We start from the raw sequence: 15111 nt of genomic DNA on the forward strand, positions 1-15111 counted from the left end.
CTTCCAGTAGCACCTTAAAGACCAACTACGTTAGTTCTTGGTATGTTTGAATGCTGAATGTGTAAGTGTATATGCCTAGAGACAATGGATAAAAGAAACATCATTCCTTGTACTGCTGTTTAATGGTTATTGTGTTTGTTTAAAAATGTGTTTATATATATATATAAATACTTAACTCAAAGTAGAGATTGTAGAAAGATTTTCTGAACGCTTGGGGTCAAAATAAAGTAATTTAAAACGACTGTTGTGGATACATTTCATTCTGAATCTGCTAGACAGAAGATGTTGACAGGTGCGTGTCCTGCCCCCCCCCCCCAACATAAATCCTGTCTATGCTCACGGAAAGGTCACAGCATTTAGGACTTTTTAGTACAGTACGGTATAGAAAAAAAGCAAGCAAGGCATGATGTAATAAAACATTTATAAAATTAGGTGTGCCATGCGTGGAGAAAGTGGATCGAGAAACGTTTTCTCTCCCTTCTGCCATCCAGTAAAGCTAATTTATGTTAAACTTGCTCCCAACAAAGCGAAGTAGGGACCACCAACTTAGATGGCTTTTCAAAGAGGATTAGACAAATTAATGTAGGATAAGACTTTCAATGACTACTAGTCGCAGCTGCTATGTCTACCTCCACTTTCAGAGACACTATGCATCTGTATACCGGTTTCTGGGAATCACAGGCGTACAGAGTGCTCCTGCTGCACTTTTTTTGCAGGCCTTTTAACTGCTTGGCCACTGCGAGAACTGTTGCGGTGTGTGTGTACAGTATAATTTTTTCTTTTTCTCCATTTCAAATCAAAACGTTTTACAAACTTTAAAGCACCTGAGGACTTCCCTTCTTCTCCTTCCACGGTTCATATGACGCATCATACTTTCCAACATTAGTGATGTATGGAAGTGAGAGCTGGACCATAAAGAAGGCTGATCCCTGAAGAATTGATGCTTTTGAATTATGGTGCTGGAGGAGACTCAGCCCTGAGTGCTCACTGGAAGAGAAGACTCCCTGGAAAAGACCCTGATGTTGGGAAAGATGGAGGGCACAAGGAGAAGGGGACGACAGAGGACCAGATGGTTGGACAGTGTTCTCGAAGCTACCAGCATGAGTTTGACCAAGCTGCGGGAGGCAGTGGAAGACAGGAGTGCCTGGCGTGCTCTGGTCCATGGGGTCACAAGGAGTCGACTAAACAACAACAACTTTCCTACGTATTTTACTACCACCATTCACATCAACTTTCCACTTTGACATCCATCAAATATTGTCTGCTTGGCTGAATTTATCTTAATGCTGCCAGCCTCCTTCCTCTATTCTTGTCTTGTCTTCACCAGTTGCCCTGGGAGCGGCTAACGATTCCTCAATCCCGCCCTCCATTCCCGATCCGAATCCGGCTCGGATTCATTCAAATAAAGCACTAAGCAGCCGCGCTGAATGCTGGGGCTTGTAGTCCCGCGAGCCGGTTTTCTTAACAGCTCTCGCGAGGTCTTGGCACCGGCGGGGACGTTCCCTCCCCTCCTCCTCCTCCTCCTTTCAGGAGCGAGCGCGAGCTCGGAGCGCGTCCTTATTTTCAAACGGACCAATGAGCGCTCCGACTTGACTCGAACGCACCAATGAGAGAGCGAAAGCGCAGGGAAGTTCAAATCGCGCACCGCGGTGGGCGGAGTATTAATAGTCGTGGAGCGAGAGGCCGTGTCGGGTGCTGCTTGCTGCTGCTGCTGCGACGCGACGAAGCCGGGGCTCCCTTTTCGGGTAGGGGGATACCCCCGACGGTGCCCTGGAGGGACCCAAATTGGGGAAAATGCGTGCGGGACCGCGCTGGGCCCCCCTTTTATAGTACAAGAGAGGGGGATTTGGGGAAGAGGGAGACGCCTCTGGAAGGTTTCTAGGGGGGAGGGGACGGGAGTGGATTCTTTGCTTTTTCTCCTCCCCAGCTTCTTTTCCCGCTCACTAGCTCGCTTATCCGAACTGGGTTTTTGCCCTTTCCTCCTCCCTCCGCGGTCCTCTTTCCTTTTGTGCCGCGTCTCTGGAATCTCGAGGGCGACGTGGCGGGTGGGTGGGAGGGATGCCTTGTGGGTGGTCCCCCATAAGCCGCTCTGGCTCGGCTCAAAAGAAGGTTTTCTTTTTCCTTCTCCTGTTGATGAGGCTGCCTTTTAATGTTTTAATGTTGTATTTTAATCTTGTTTTTAAGTTGTATTCATTCAACTTGTTTTTATTATTGTTTGTTAGCCGCCCTCAGCCCGGCCTTGGCTGGGGAGGGCGGGGTATAAATAAACATTATTATTATTATTATTATTATTATAGACGCTCGGCGAGTCAAAGTGACTCGAGCCAGAGCCGTTTAGGCAGCTGAGTCCGTCCTTTCCTGGTGGAGAAACGGGCAGGATACCTTCTCTTTCTCGCACGTGTTCGCTTAAAGGGGAGCTGGGGCAGGAGAGGTTTAAGAAAGGGTGTAAGGAGTGTTAGAAACTGAGGTGGGATCTACACACGTGGAAAAATAATCTGAAAACGCTTTTTTTAAAGCGCTTTTTAAAAAACGCATTGAATTTTCCATAAGGCTAGCCATCGCCATCTAGCGTCGCGTTGTTTGTTGCCCTTGAATCACGCTTAAAACGGTTCACTTGCAGCATGGATATGAAAGCTAGGAGCTAAAGAGCACCTTAAACCGAGGCTATGAGCGCAACAACATAATGTCTAGGCACACTTTTTTAATAACAAGAATACAAAGCTGAAAATGAATGAACTGCAGCTAAAATATTGTGTTCGTTTTCCATATGGTCTAGTCCTTCCCACCCCGCTAATATTCTAGACAGCTACTAGTCTTCAGAGAGTAGCTGGAAGTGGGGGCGCAGAATAAAGGTCGTCATTTTCTTCCATTCGGCAGTTTTAATCTGAAATCTTGGGTGCAGTACTGCGCCCAGAGCTCAGAAACTCACTAATTAAATTCCCCGTCGTAAAATGTGCCTAGAACAATGGGAGTTTTGAACAGTGTGCATAAGAAAAGGAGGGGCAAGTAGCACCAGTCCGGGACTTTCCTATTAATAAGTAACAACCAATAGGATTGCAGCTCAGGGAAATGTGAAAGTGATCCTGAAAATATGAGGTCCTTAAGGACTTTAGGAAGCTTGGCTTTCAAATCCTGAATTGGAGTGTTGAGGTCCCAACTGTAGCAAAGCTGTCCATTCTATTGTTAAAGCCCCAAGGGATAACTCTTACCTGTTACTTTGTCATTCCTTCCTTTTTCCTCCAAGGAAGGAGAATTTGAAACTGAGTGAGTACCCATTCTTGTTTACTTGGAAGTAAGCACCACTGAGTTTAGTGGAACTTGCTCCCAGTAAACAGTTCCTAAGATTGCAGCTGTAATAACTGCCACAGCATCACAGGAATGCTGTAGATTTTCTAGTTACAGTGGTACCTCGCGTTACATATGCTTCAGGTTACAGACTCTGCTAACTCAGAAATAATACCTCGGGTTAAGCACTTTGCTTCAGGATGAGAACAGAAATTGTGCTTGGTGGCGTGGCAGCAGCAGGAGGCCCCATTAGCTAAAGTGGTATTTCAGGTTAAGAACAGTTTTAGGTTAAGAACAGACCTCCGGAACGAATTAAGTACTTAACCCGAGGTACCACTGTATTTCAAGTGTTGAGGGTCTCTGTACGGGGGAGTTAACTGAAGCCTAACAAAACAGAATATACCTTATTCTAGGGTTGCCATATTTTGAAGAGCAAAAAAAGGGACACATTTTTAACTACGGATCACTATGACAGTTCTCATTTAAATACCCATGGAAAAAGAGGGTGTGTCCTGGGAAAAAAGGACATATGGCAACCCAACTTTATTCTCTTTCTGGCATTAAGTGTTTTGCAGGCTCCCAAGGCTGTAATCTGAAGGACACTGTCTTGGAGTTGAGAGCCACTGAGCTTAGTAGGACTAGCTCCTGGTCATATTTGATTCTATCCTCTCTAAGTAGACTAGTCTTATTTGAGTTGGGTGAAGAGTGGTTCATGTTCTTGAACAGGCGGTGATACCTTTAACAACTCCACAGGCTTTACAATTTTGAAATAACAGATAAATGGCATAAACCATAAACTGCCTTGGATGCGTTGCCGGAAAGGCAATATATCAATGCCATAAACAAATAAACTGAAAAATCTCTTTGCAGATTTGAAATCTTGCCTATATCGAGATCGAGATGTCTGCCAATGAGAATGCTGCCCGTCTCAACAGGTTCAAGAATAAGGGAAAGGATTCTAATGTGAGTAAACCTGACTGTCGTTAGTTTTTTGTTTTGTGTGCCCAAAAATGCAGTTCGGTTTTTTAAAAGGTTGCGTTTTCACCAGGAAATGAGGAGGCGGCGGGTGGAAGTCAACGTGGAGCTGAGGAAAGCCAAAAAAGATGATCAGATGCTTAAAAGAAGAAATGTTAGCACTTTTCCTGATGATGCCACATCCCCTCTACAGGAGAACAACCGGAACAATCAAGTAAGCAATGAGTCGAGGCCCCTCTGGCTCCCTTTCTCACTATACGGATGTCTTGTTTTTCCAAAAAAAATATCTTGAGAACATAGGTAGTACCAGTGGAGACTGCCTGCTAATGGAAGGGAATCCCTCAGCTGATTCTTCACTGCATTGTCCACCTTAAATCTGTTCCAGTGGGTTGGGGAGAACCTGTGGGCCAGATCTAGAAGATATTTGGGTAGTTGCAGGGCAAGTGGGGATTGCTGATTATCTTCCTCCCGCCCTAAGCAATTTCATTTCAGCAGCAACCTGCCATCACTGGATATTACCCATCGGGAGCTTCTTTCTACTGAGTCCACCTACCTCTGTATTTTCTGACTTGACCAGCAGCAACTCTTCACATTTTCAGGCAGGATTCTTTCCCTGATTCCAAGGATTAAAACTCCGAACTCTACATTCCTTTGCTATTTATGCAGCATAGAGAAAATCATTGGTTCTAGTATTTGAATAAAGAGTAGCCAACATGTGTGGCTTAAATCTTCCTTTTCTTTTAGGGACAAAATTAATTTGAGCATTGTCTATATTGGAAAACCATCTGGAGTGTTGGAAGGAATTCTGACTTTCTTTTTTTGTCAGGAAAGAATAGAAATCAGAAATCCAGAAGGCATACATACAACACCTTTCACATGTAATTTGTATGTTGCCAATGACTTTGCTCTGGGTTATTGGTAATTGGCAAAGAGACTTAATGCGTAGGTGTGTATAACTTAAATTTTCTTTTGCAGGCCACTGTCCACTGGTCTGTTGAAGAAATAGTTAAAGGCATCAACAGCAATAATGTGGAATGCCAGCTGCAGGCAACACAGGCTGCCAGGTAAACATACAGAGACATCCATGTTCTTTGCACCTTGACTATGGCAAGCCAATGACTTGCAATAAGAGCTGTGACTTCGATTATAATTTGAGGTTCTGAAACTAATATTTACAGTGAATTTCTGGCATTTTACAGTTCTCAGCACGGAAGAGAGTGGGCAAGCTTTCTCTAACATAACGTTCTTGTCTTACCTAAACATCTTACCATCTAGCTGCCCAGAGTGGCTGGGAAAACCCAGCCAGATGGGCGGGGTATAAATAATAATTAAAAAATTATTATTATTTATTTGCCATGTCTTCTAAACATTAAGTAGTTGGCTGCCTTGTTGGAGGATGAACCTAACTAAAGCTAAACGGCACAAGTCTGAATGTGAACACACGTTGGAGGCTGTCTAAACCTCAGCTCCTTGTCTTGTAGTTCCAAAACTGGCTAACAATAAAAGTGATAAAGATAATTTAACTGCTAAAATGTTATGGTGCAGATCCCTATCTGGGGTGCTTCGGGCAAGCATCTGTCACTGTGATGCCTATTAAGTCTTCTCCAGTCCAGGCTAATGCGTTCACATAGCTATGAACCAGGCTGATGGTACAATGTGATTATGAGAGGGTGTCTCTGAAAGCATTAATTTTGAGTCATTGGAGCTAGGAGATCAGTTCTGGAACTGTGCATTCAGTCACATCGCCTATTGCTTGAAAATGTCAGTTCTCATGTAAGAATTCCCCCCCCCCCAAAAAAAAAAAAAACCTGGTGTCAAAACAATCTGCGGATTTTGTAATTGAAGTTGGGGTGTTTTAAGCCCATGTGCAGGAGTTGACAGAAAATGGCAAGTTATTTCATGAAACCGCACTAATGGGCACCATTTCTAGGTGGGGTGCTAGTTGTGCATAGCATGCAACAAGGGCTGACTATCGGCTTATAATGGATTTGAGGACTGTCTGTAAAACGTTGATGAGTGAAACCAACTTGCTTTCTTCTTCCTCGTAGGAAGCTCCTATCCCGAGAAAAGCAGCCCCCTATAGACCAGATAATCAGAGCTGGCTTGATCTCAAAGCTTGTGACCTTCTTGGGAAGAGTAGATTGCAGCCCGATTCAGTTTGAATCTGCTTGGGCCTTGACCAACATTGCCTCTGGCACATCAGAGCAGACAAAAGCTGTCGTAGATGGCGGAGCAATACCTGCCTTTATTTCCTTGCTGGCTTCCCCCCATATGCACATCAGTGAGCAAGCTGTGTGGGCTTTAGGAAATATTGCAGGTAGGCCAATACTACTGAGCTCTCTCTCTCTCTCTCTCTCTATATATATATATATTCTGTGGATTACTTTGTCTATGTGTACTTTAAACGTGTATGCAAAATGTAGAAATGGATGATACACTTGAAATTGTGCACTTGAAACTGGATATGGTACCATTAGGACACAACGTCATCAAAGCTAGAAATTAGGTCATTTGTTAGTCAGATCTAAAAATCCCCCACATTGCTTACTCGGGCATGCACTCTTAAACAATATTTAAATGTTAAACAATATTTACTATTGTTTTATTGGTTTCTATTTGTTGCTAGTATAGGATATTTTGCTTTTTAACGTCTGATGCTTTGTTGTGTTTTTATATACAGTGGAGCCTTGGTTCTCGAACTTAATCAGTTCCGGGAGTCCGTTTGACTCCCAAAACAGTTTGAAAACCAAGGTGTGGCTTCCAATTTGCTGCAGGAGCTTCCTGCACTCAAATCGGAAGCCGCATCGGGCATTTTGCTTCCAAAAAACGTTCGCAAACCGGAACACTTACTTCCGGGTTTGCGGCGTTCGGGAGCTGATTGGTTCGATAAGTAAGCCATTCAGGAACCAAGGTACCACTGTACTGTATGTTGTAAGCCGCCCAGAGTGGCTGGGGAAACCCAGCAAGATGGGTGGGATATGAATTTAAAATTTTATTATTATTATTATTATTAGGTGGTCATTTTCCTATGACATTGATTAAAGCACCTCACTTTATGGTTGAAGCTAATATTTTGACCATAAAGAAATTCTACTCCAACGGCCTTAACTTTGAGATCTGAAAGCTGTGCAGTCATTAACCAAGGAAACGTTTGCGTAGTTGAAAAATTTCTGTGAAAGTCTCTCAAGAAATCCTGTGTTTATTGACAGGAATTGAGGTGTAGTGGGGAAGGATGAGTGTGGAAAGCACTCGAAGGGACAGGTGGATAAAACATGGTCCTTTTGGTCATCCATGATGCTCCATAAACTCAGGCTACGGTTGTTTAGTACGTCTTTGATCTGGGCACTCTTCAGCATGGGGGTGCTTAATGCAGGGATTCTGCAGACTGAACTGCAGCAACCTGAAGATAAACTGTGGTGATGTATAGGGCCTTATCCAATTGTGCCGTTTTTGATGTTGAGAAACTCCTATATGGTGGCATCTGATGGCCAACATCTGTTGCATTGTGGGTTTAATGCCTTAACTGCGCCCAAGTTGTCCTATGCCAACGCTTCCCTGTGGGTTTCTTCTGTCAACGTTTTATTTACAAAGTGCGGACTCAAAAGAAAAAAATCATGGCTGTGTACAATTTAAATATCGTGGTGGTGTGTATCTTAACATTTGATCTCAATCTCTACCTTCAGGTGATGGTTCTGCCTACAGAGACCTGGTCATTAAATATGGCGCCCTCGAACCGCTTTTGGCTCTGCTTGCTGTTCCTGATCTCTCTTCTATCGCTGTAAGTGTTTGAGCGCTGCGGTGGCCATTTAGCTGCCAGGCACTTCTGTGTTAAAGCAACAGCAGCTCTAACAAATCAACTTCGTGATTGCTTTCAGCTTGGCTACCTGCGCAACGTAACCTGGACTCTGTCAAACCTCTGCCGTAACAAGAACCCTGCGCCGCCCATAGAAGCTATTGAACAGATCCTTCCCACTTTGGTTCGCTTGCTGCACCACCATGACCATGAAGTCTTGGCAGATACGTGCTGGGCTATTTCTTACTTGACGGATGGCTCGAATGACAGGATTGAAGTGGTGGTGAAAACAGGGCTCGTGCCGCAGCTGGTGAAGCTCCTGGGATGTGGAGAAATTCCCATAATGGTAAGCTGGATACAACAAGAACATATGAATGAAGGTTTGGCAGGGTTAAGAAATCCTGCTTTATTGGGCTGATCTGACTAGATCGTTGCTTTTAATCACAAGCAGCTATCTTCAGCACAAACAGCACATTGTTCCCTTGGAATGTGTCCTTTTTAATGTTAAGCTTTGCTCCAATATTCTGTGACCTGGAATCTTTTCAGTTAGTACAGCTGCAGTCCAGAGCCTTCTTAAAAGGTAAAGGGACCCCTGACCATTAGGTCCAGTCGTGGCTGACTCTGGGCTTGCGGCGCTCATCTCGCTTTATTGGCCGAGGGAGCCGGTGTACAGCTTCCGGGTCATGTGGCCAGCATGACTAAACCGCTTCTGGCAAACCAGAGCAGCACATGGAAACGCCGTTTACCTTCCCGCCAGAGCGGTACCTATTTATCTACTTGCACTTTGACGTGCTTTCGAACTGCTAGGTTGGCAGGAGCAGGGACCGAGCAACGGGAGCTCACCCCGTCACGGGGATTTGAACCGCCGACCTTGTGATTGGCAAGCCCTAGGCTCTGTGGTTTAACCCACAGCGTCACCCGCGTCCCTAAAGCCCACTTACCTAGAAGTAAAAAAAAAGTTACTTCCCTGGGAGTAAGCCCCATTGAATGCAGCAGGATTTACGTCCAACTAGACTTGGTTAGGTTCCACTTCTAATGCACCTCAGACTACAGGGACTGTTAAGTACAGCTACACAAACTGCCAGGGCAGGGAGTGGCAATAACACATAATTTCCTCTGACTAGCACCGGGTAGAACTAATTTTTTTTCTGTGCTTATAAGCACCAGCGATAGACCATGCTTTGTTTAACGCTTATAAAGTGCCTAGCATTTTCTGTGTGCTGTTAAAATCTTGAACAATCCCTGCCCTCTCCCAGGCTCACAATCTTAATAAACACAGCAGAAAAACTCAAGGAATGGGGAGAGAGCAAGAGTTGAAGAACATGTGTTTCTTCTGTGCCTGATGAATGGAGCCAGGTTGTCTTCTCTCTTCCAGGGATGCAGGGATTGCAGCCTCCCGACAGCCTTAAGTCTCACGACTGGTGGCAGAGGCCAAAATGCACCTCCCTTTCGGCTCTGCTGAACATGGTGACTGACACTCTTTAGCTCTCCTGAGTGGCGTTCGTGCTAGATACTGGGAAAATAGACTATGTCGGCACCCAGAATCTGGATAAAAGGGAAAAATCTGTAATACAGGGCAGTTGTCCAAGCTTGCATCAATGGCTACCTCATTCATTCATGGTGCAAGCACATCGAGGAAGGCTCTGCGACATGTTTGGGTCCCTTTCCTCACACTTTGATAGCCATGACGAAAGGACTCCTTTGATTTTTTTTCCCCCTCTGGGCACACCTAGGCCACTTTACAGTATATAATTGGGCCCTTAGAATTTGTATGGCATGGGATCAGCCACGATGCCCATTCCATGCAAGCAATTCACACTTTTAAAATAATATATGAAATAATAAAATAATGTACTTTAGACATATTTCAGGACACACACCCCTTCCCCAATAATGGATGACTAAAATTTCAGGCTGCCCAGCCATCCGTACAGGTGAACGTGCTCTGGGTTGATGCCCATTTTTAACAATTTGGGGCCCAGTTCGAAGAGTTCCTGGTCCTCCCTTTGCATGGTGACATTTTCACAGAACGCTGCCTCGAAATGCATCCAAAGAATGTGCCTCATCAGGAGGAGTGCATAAATGTAGCAGGAGCAAGGTGCTTTTTAAAAAAATGTGTTGTCTTGTTTCTTAAGTGCTTTGCATAATACCACGTCAGAAATGTACGGCTTGTTTGTGTTTTTAGGCACTGAAATAGAGCTGTAATGCCTATTATTAATTAATTAATCAATTAATCAATTAATTAATTAATTAGGATACTTAATATAATAGCCAAGGGTCTGCTAAAAGCTAGTTCTATGTACTGCACACACCATGAAACTCTTTCATAAGATCCATTTAGGTTGTCTCCATCATGTGTTGATCTGATGCTGGTGACAGTTGGATGCTTGTCATGTGAATGGGTCCCTAGCCAGCTGGAGACTGACCACTATTAGTGAACTCTAGATTAGACAGTGTCACCCTTTGATACATCTCTTTAATAGTATGATATACCTAGCTTAATATGTGTGGTTTATGAATAACTTCTCAAATGGCTTTAAACCTTTTTTCCACCCAGACACCTTCATTAAGAGCCATAGGAAACATTGTCACGGGGACTGATGAGCAGACACAGATTGTAATAGATTCGGGAGCACTCGCTGTCTTCCCCAGCCTGCTTACTCACCACAAAAACAACATCCAGAAAGAAGCAGCCTGGACCATGTCTAACATCACTGCCGGCCGGCAGGACCAGATCCAGAAGGTTGTGGACCACGGGCTTGTCCAATATCTCGTTGGCATCTTGACAAAGGTAATAAAAGGAACCTAAACCTAATTCCCCCCCAATGTGCCATTTCTGCCGCAGACAAACACTGCTTTTTAAAACTTTTAAGACCAATATTTTTGTTGCCGATATGTTTGGATCAGTTAGATCCCAGAGATTTGGGCTGAGGTTTGGAAAGCACACGGAGCTTAAAAGAAGTAACAGGAAAGAGCATCACTCTCTCAACTTCTTCCTTTTAGCCCTATGTATTTTTCAAGAAAGAAAAATGATAAGTTCTGCGGGGACGGGGGCTCTATCTTCATGGGCACAAGGTGAAGGTTGCAAGAGTACCATTTTTATTCATGGGCACCAGGTTGGTTGACCTCCGGCTTAGGGTAAAACAAAAAAAGGAAGGCCCTCTTGGGACACAGTAAAGTGTATAAAAAAATACCATTGCTTTAATACTGCGTTTTTTAAAGAAAACTTTCCTCAAGCGTATTCACTGGCCACATTTAACACATTCAACTATAGTAACATTCATGAACTGGAACAAGCCGAAGCAACTCTTCACAACCATCAATGTGGTTTTTTAAAAAAAAATTATTAGAAAGCACTTTGAAGGGCTGAACAGAAGCTGTAACAATTAGCTATAAACGGTTTTGTTGACTTTCGTAAGCACCTCTCCAGATATTTTTTCCTGAGTTTTTCAACGTGAAGTATCTTGTGACCAAACCTCCCTTTGACTTCTTCCTGACCATCATTGCTAGCTCTATGTAATAATACTCTTGTGTGTATTAAAACAGGGAGACTTCAAATCTCAAAAAGAAGCGGTGTGGGCTGTGACCAACTTCACAAGTGGTGGAACAATTGGCCAGATCATATACCTTGTTCAGGCTGGTGTGGTGGAACCACTGTTGAACCTGCTGGTGGTTAAGGATAGCAAAACCATCCTAGTGATCCTGGATGCCATTAATAATATTTTTGCGGTAAGTTGACCCAAAGAAGCCTGGGGGCCGGTTCCAAATGCTCAGTACTGTTAAAAGTGAAGGAGCATCGTTTAAAGAAGATTGGGAAATGTTTGTTGAATATATGGGGGGGGATTGTGTACGCTTGAAAACGTTGGCAGCATTAAGATAAATTCAGCAGTGTAAATAAGTTTTGATGGAAGTAATAATGGAATACTGAATGGTTTAGTTTATGTAAAATATGCAGTGATTTATGTTATGCAAAAGGAACCATGGAAAGAGAAGAAGGTAAGTCATTGATATTTTAAGGTTGTTTAAATTAATATTCTAAATTGTTATGCACACACACGTATACATATATACATATACACACACGCACGCACACACAATGCTTTTTTCTTTAAAAATGTTTAGGGATACTCTCATTTTGACACAATAAAAACCACCATTTTATAGTTCAAATTGTGAAAAATAAATACAGTAAATGGACAAAAATGTTTAGGGGTCTGCGTACCCCTGCGTCCCCCCATAAAAAGCACTCTGTGTGTGAGTGTGAAGGAACATTGGCCAACAGAAGCTGCAGGTCTCAAGTTATTTCACCTGCGTGAAATCTCAGTAATTTGCCTACTCAAAGGAACTGCCTCAACAGTATCCCACAGTATTGGGCAATTGCTTCTAACTGTTACAGCATGGAACCCCATGACAGTTAAAGTTGCTCCAGCGCCTCTGCTTATGGTCGTATAGTCATACACAGTATTTTCCATAACTGCCGTTATCTGTACTATAATGCTTTGAATCGAGGATGGGGTTTGCAGATGGATCGATAACGGTGCTACCAAATGTTACGTATTCTTTCGACAGGCAGCTGAGAAGATAGGCGAGACCGAAAAGCTTTGCCTCATGGTTGAGGAGTATGGTGGCTTGGATAAGATTGAAGCTCTACAGTCCCATGAAAACGAGCAGGTGTACAAGTCTGCGGCAAACCTGATTGAAAAGTATTTCTCAGCAGAGGTGAGCAAGCTCTGAGCTGGCCAAGTGGCAGTTGCAATGTTGTGAAACAGTGGCAGTTGTACCATGTAAGAGATCCTATTGGACTGATCAGGGGTTAAAGTGTGTTCTGATAGCTGTCAGTACGCGGATGGCGCTGTGGTCTAAACCATTGAGCCTCTTGGGCTTGCTGATTGGAAGGTCGGCGGTTCAAATCCCGGGTGAGCTCCCGTTGCTCTGTCCCTGCTCCTGCCAACCTACCAGTTCGAAAGCACGCCAGTGCAAGTAGATAAATAGGTATCACTGTGGTAGGAAGGTAAACGGCATTTCCGTGTGCTCTGTTTTCCGTCATGATGTTCTGTTCTGCCAGAAGTGGTTTAGTCATGCTGGCCACATGACCCAGAAAGCTATTTGCGGACAAACTCCAGCTCCCTCAGCCTGAAAGCAAGATGAGCGCCACAACCCCATAGTCTTTGACTGGACTTAAACGTCCAGGGGTCCTTTACCTTACCATACCTAGTTAGCTCGTTGCCTAGTTTCCTTTAAGGGGTCCTTTATCTTTTTAAAATTTTACTACTGTAGGGTTTTAGCTGGTTGTTAAATTGTTGCACTGTAAAGAAAAAGGGGGGGGAAAGCTATTGGGTGGCAAAGAGGAGGAATGGTCGTGCCAGATGTACAAAGTCCATCTTGTACCTTTTTTAAAAAAAGGTTTGTATGTGCCAGCTTGCGCTAAATCTGATTGAAGCTAATGGACACACTAACCTTGCTCCTAACTGGCTCCAGCCATCTTATTGGTTGCTGTATCTGCAACCGATTATTATACTTAAAAGTTTCTTCTGCTTGTTTAGGAAGGAGAAGATGAGAGTGTCGTCCCGGAATCCAGCACCGATGCATACAATTTCCAGATTCAGGACACTTCCAACGCGTTCAACTTCTAGCTGTTCTGTGTGACACAGCATTCAACCTCTCTAATCTGTCTTTGTCTGTCTCCTTCATCTTGTTTTTACTGCCTTTCTTTTTTTTTACGTGAAATGTGAAGTAGCACTTCGTTACAACTGAAATGTACTTGAACAGTTCATGGCAGAGTGTTTATGCTTTGTGAACTGGCCAACTGTCTTCCTCTACCTGTTTTTTTGTATAATTGTAAATTCTTCAGTTCTGTTTCTTTGAACTAACCTTCAGCAGCAAAGGACTTGCTGGAATTTAGGCTGCTCCATGTGTTATTTGGAAAACTTTAAAAACAGCATGTGGGCTCTGGACTTCCTGATAACCTCCCTAGCCTGCTAAACACACATGCACACAGAGCACAAGGGATGTGGTCATATCCTGGCAACATAGCCATCTCAATGGAGTTTGTGCTTCCTTGGCTTTCAGGGCAAAGCCTTCCAAATACTTTTTTTAAAAAGTTCTTGTTCAAACTTAATAAACTGGTATCTGCATATAAGCAAAGTTGTTAATCTCTTCTTTGAAGATGCAAAATAGTGCCTGTAGCTGTTGAACTATAAAATACAATGATTAAAAGACGCAGTAACAATTCAGTTGGGAAAATAAAGCATGCAACAAAAGAGACAATTTGAAAGCATGATGAAACGGTTTTTTAAAAATTGAAATGAAAAAATGGGTGTGTAAAGAGCTAGGGAGCAATGCGATGGTTAGATTACTCCTCTTCCCACAAGGGGCAGGCTCTTTAGGAGAAGCAAAGTGATCGTTTTTGCTTTTGTCGCCATCTGTCTCCAGTACTAAACTTGTTAAAGGAGTTTGGTTGCGTGCTGTTCTAGATAACACACTTAGAATAGCGATAGCTGGTGGAAAAGGATGCTCACCTTTGTCCCTGCCTTGCTGCTGGCTGGATCCTACCTGACTAGCTCCACCTGTTCTCATCTGCCTCTTAACTATAGTGACCCCAAAGACTGTTCCTTGGTAAGAACAGCATCTGGCGTTGTTCTGATAGTAAATACATATTAAGTGCACTTGTGGCGCTGTGGGTTAAACCACAGAGCCTAGGACTTACCCATCAGAAGGTTGGCGGTTCAAATCCCCGCGACGGGGTGAGCTCCCATTGCTCGGTCCCAGCTCCTGCCAACCTAGCAGCTCGAAAGCGCGTCAAAGTGCAAGTAGATAAATAGGTACCGCTCCGGCGGGAAGGTAAACGGCATTCCCGTGCGCTGCTCTGGTTTACCAGAAGCAGCTTAGTCATGCTGGCCACATGACCTGGAAGGTGTACGCCGGCTCCCTCAGCCAATAAAGTGAGATGAGCGCTGCAACTCCAGAGTCGGCCACAACTGGACCTAATGGTCAGGGGTCCCTTTACCTTTTTAAAGCTACTTGAGCTACAGCTACAGGCAGTGCTAGAAATGGAAATA

The 15111-nt window shown here is 43.9% G+C and overlaps 1 protein-coding gene across 2 annotated transcripts; it reads left to right on the top strand.

Moving 5' to 3' along the window:
* Nucleotides 1-1515: 1515 nt before the first annotated feature.
* On the top strand, nucleotides 1516-14197 carry KPNA2 (karyopherin subunit alpha 2). Of its 2 annotated transcripts, none has more exons than XM_083598806.1 (11): nucleotides 1516-1745; nucleotides 4156-4248; nucleotides 4334-4474; nucleotides 5236-5324; nucleotides 6309-6577; nucleotides 7944-8038; nucleotides 8136-8399; nucleotides 10611-10844; nucleotides 11600-11782; nucleotides 12623-12772; nucleotides 13597-14197. In XM_083598806.1, the coding sequence occupies exons 2-11, from the start codon at nucleotides 4186-4188 to the stop codon at nucleotides 13684-13686; spliced, it is 1578 nt and encodes a 525-aa protein (XP_083454932.1). In that variant the 5' UTR covers nucleotides 1516-1745; nucleotides 4156-4185; the 3' UTR covers nucleotides 13687-14197. The 2 variants fall into 2 exon arrangements, with proteins under 2 accessions (XP_083454932.1, XP_083454933.1); XM_083598807.1 differs by lacking the exon at nucleotides 1516-1745 and adding an exon at nucleotides 3179-3264.
* The last annotated feature ends 914 nt before the right edge of the window (nucleotides 14198-15111 follow it).

Source organism: Podarcis filfolensis, assembly GCF_964270895.1.
Source record: "Podarcis filfolensis genome assembly, chromosome: 2".
Lineage (NCBI taxonomy): Eukaryota > Metazoa > Chordata > Lepidosauria > Squamata > Lacertidae > Podarcis > Podarcis filfolensis.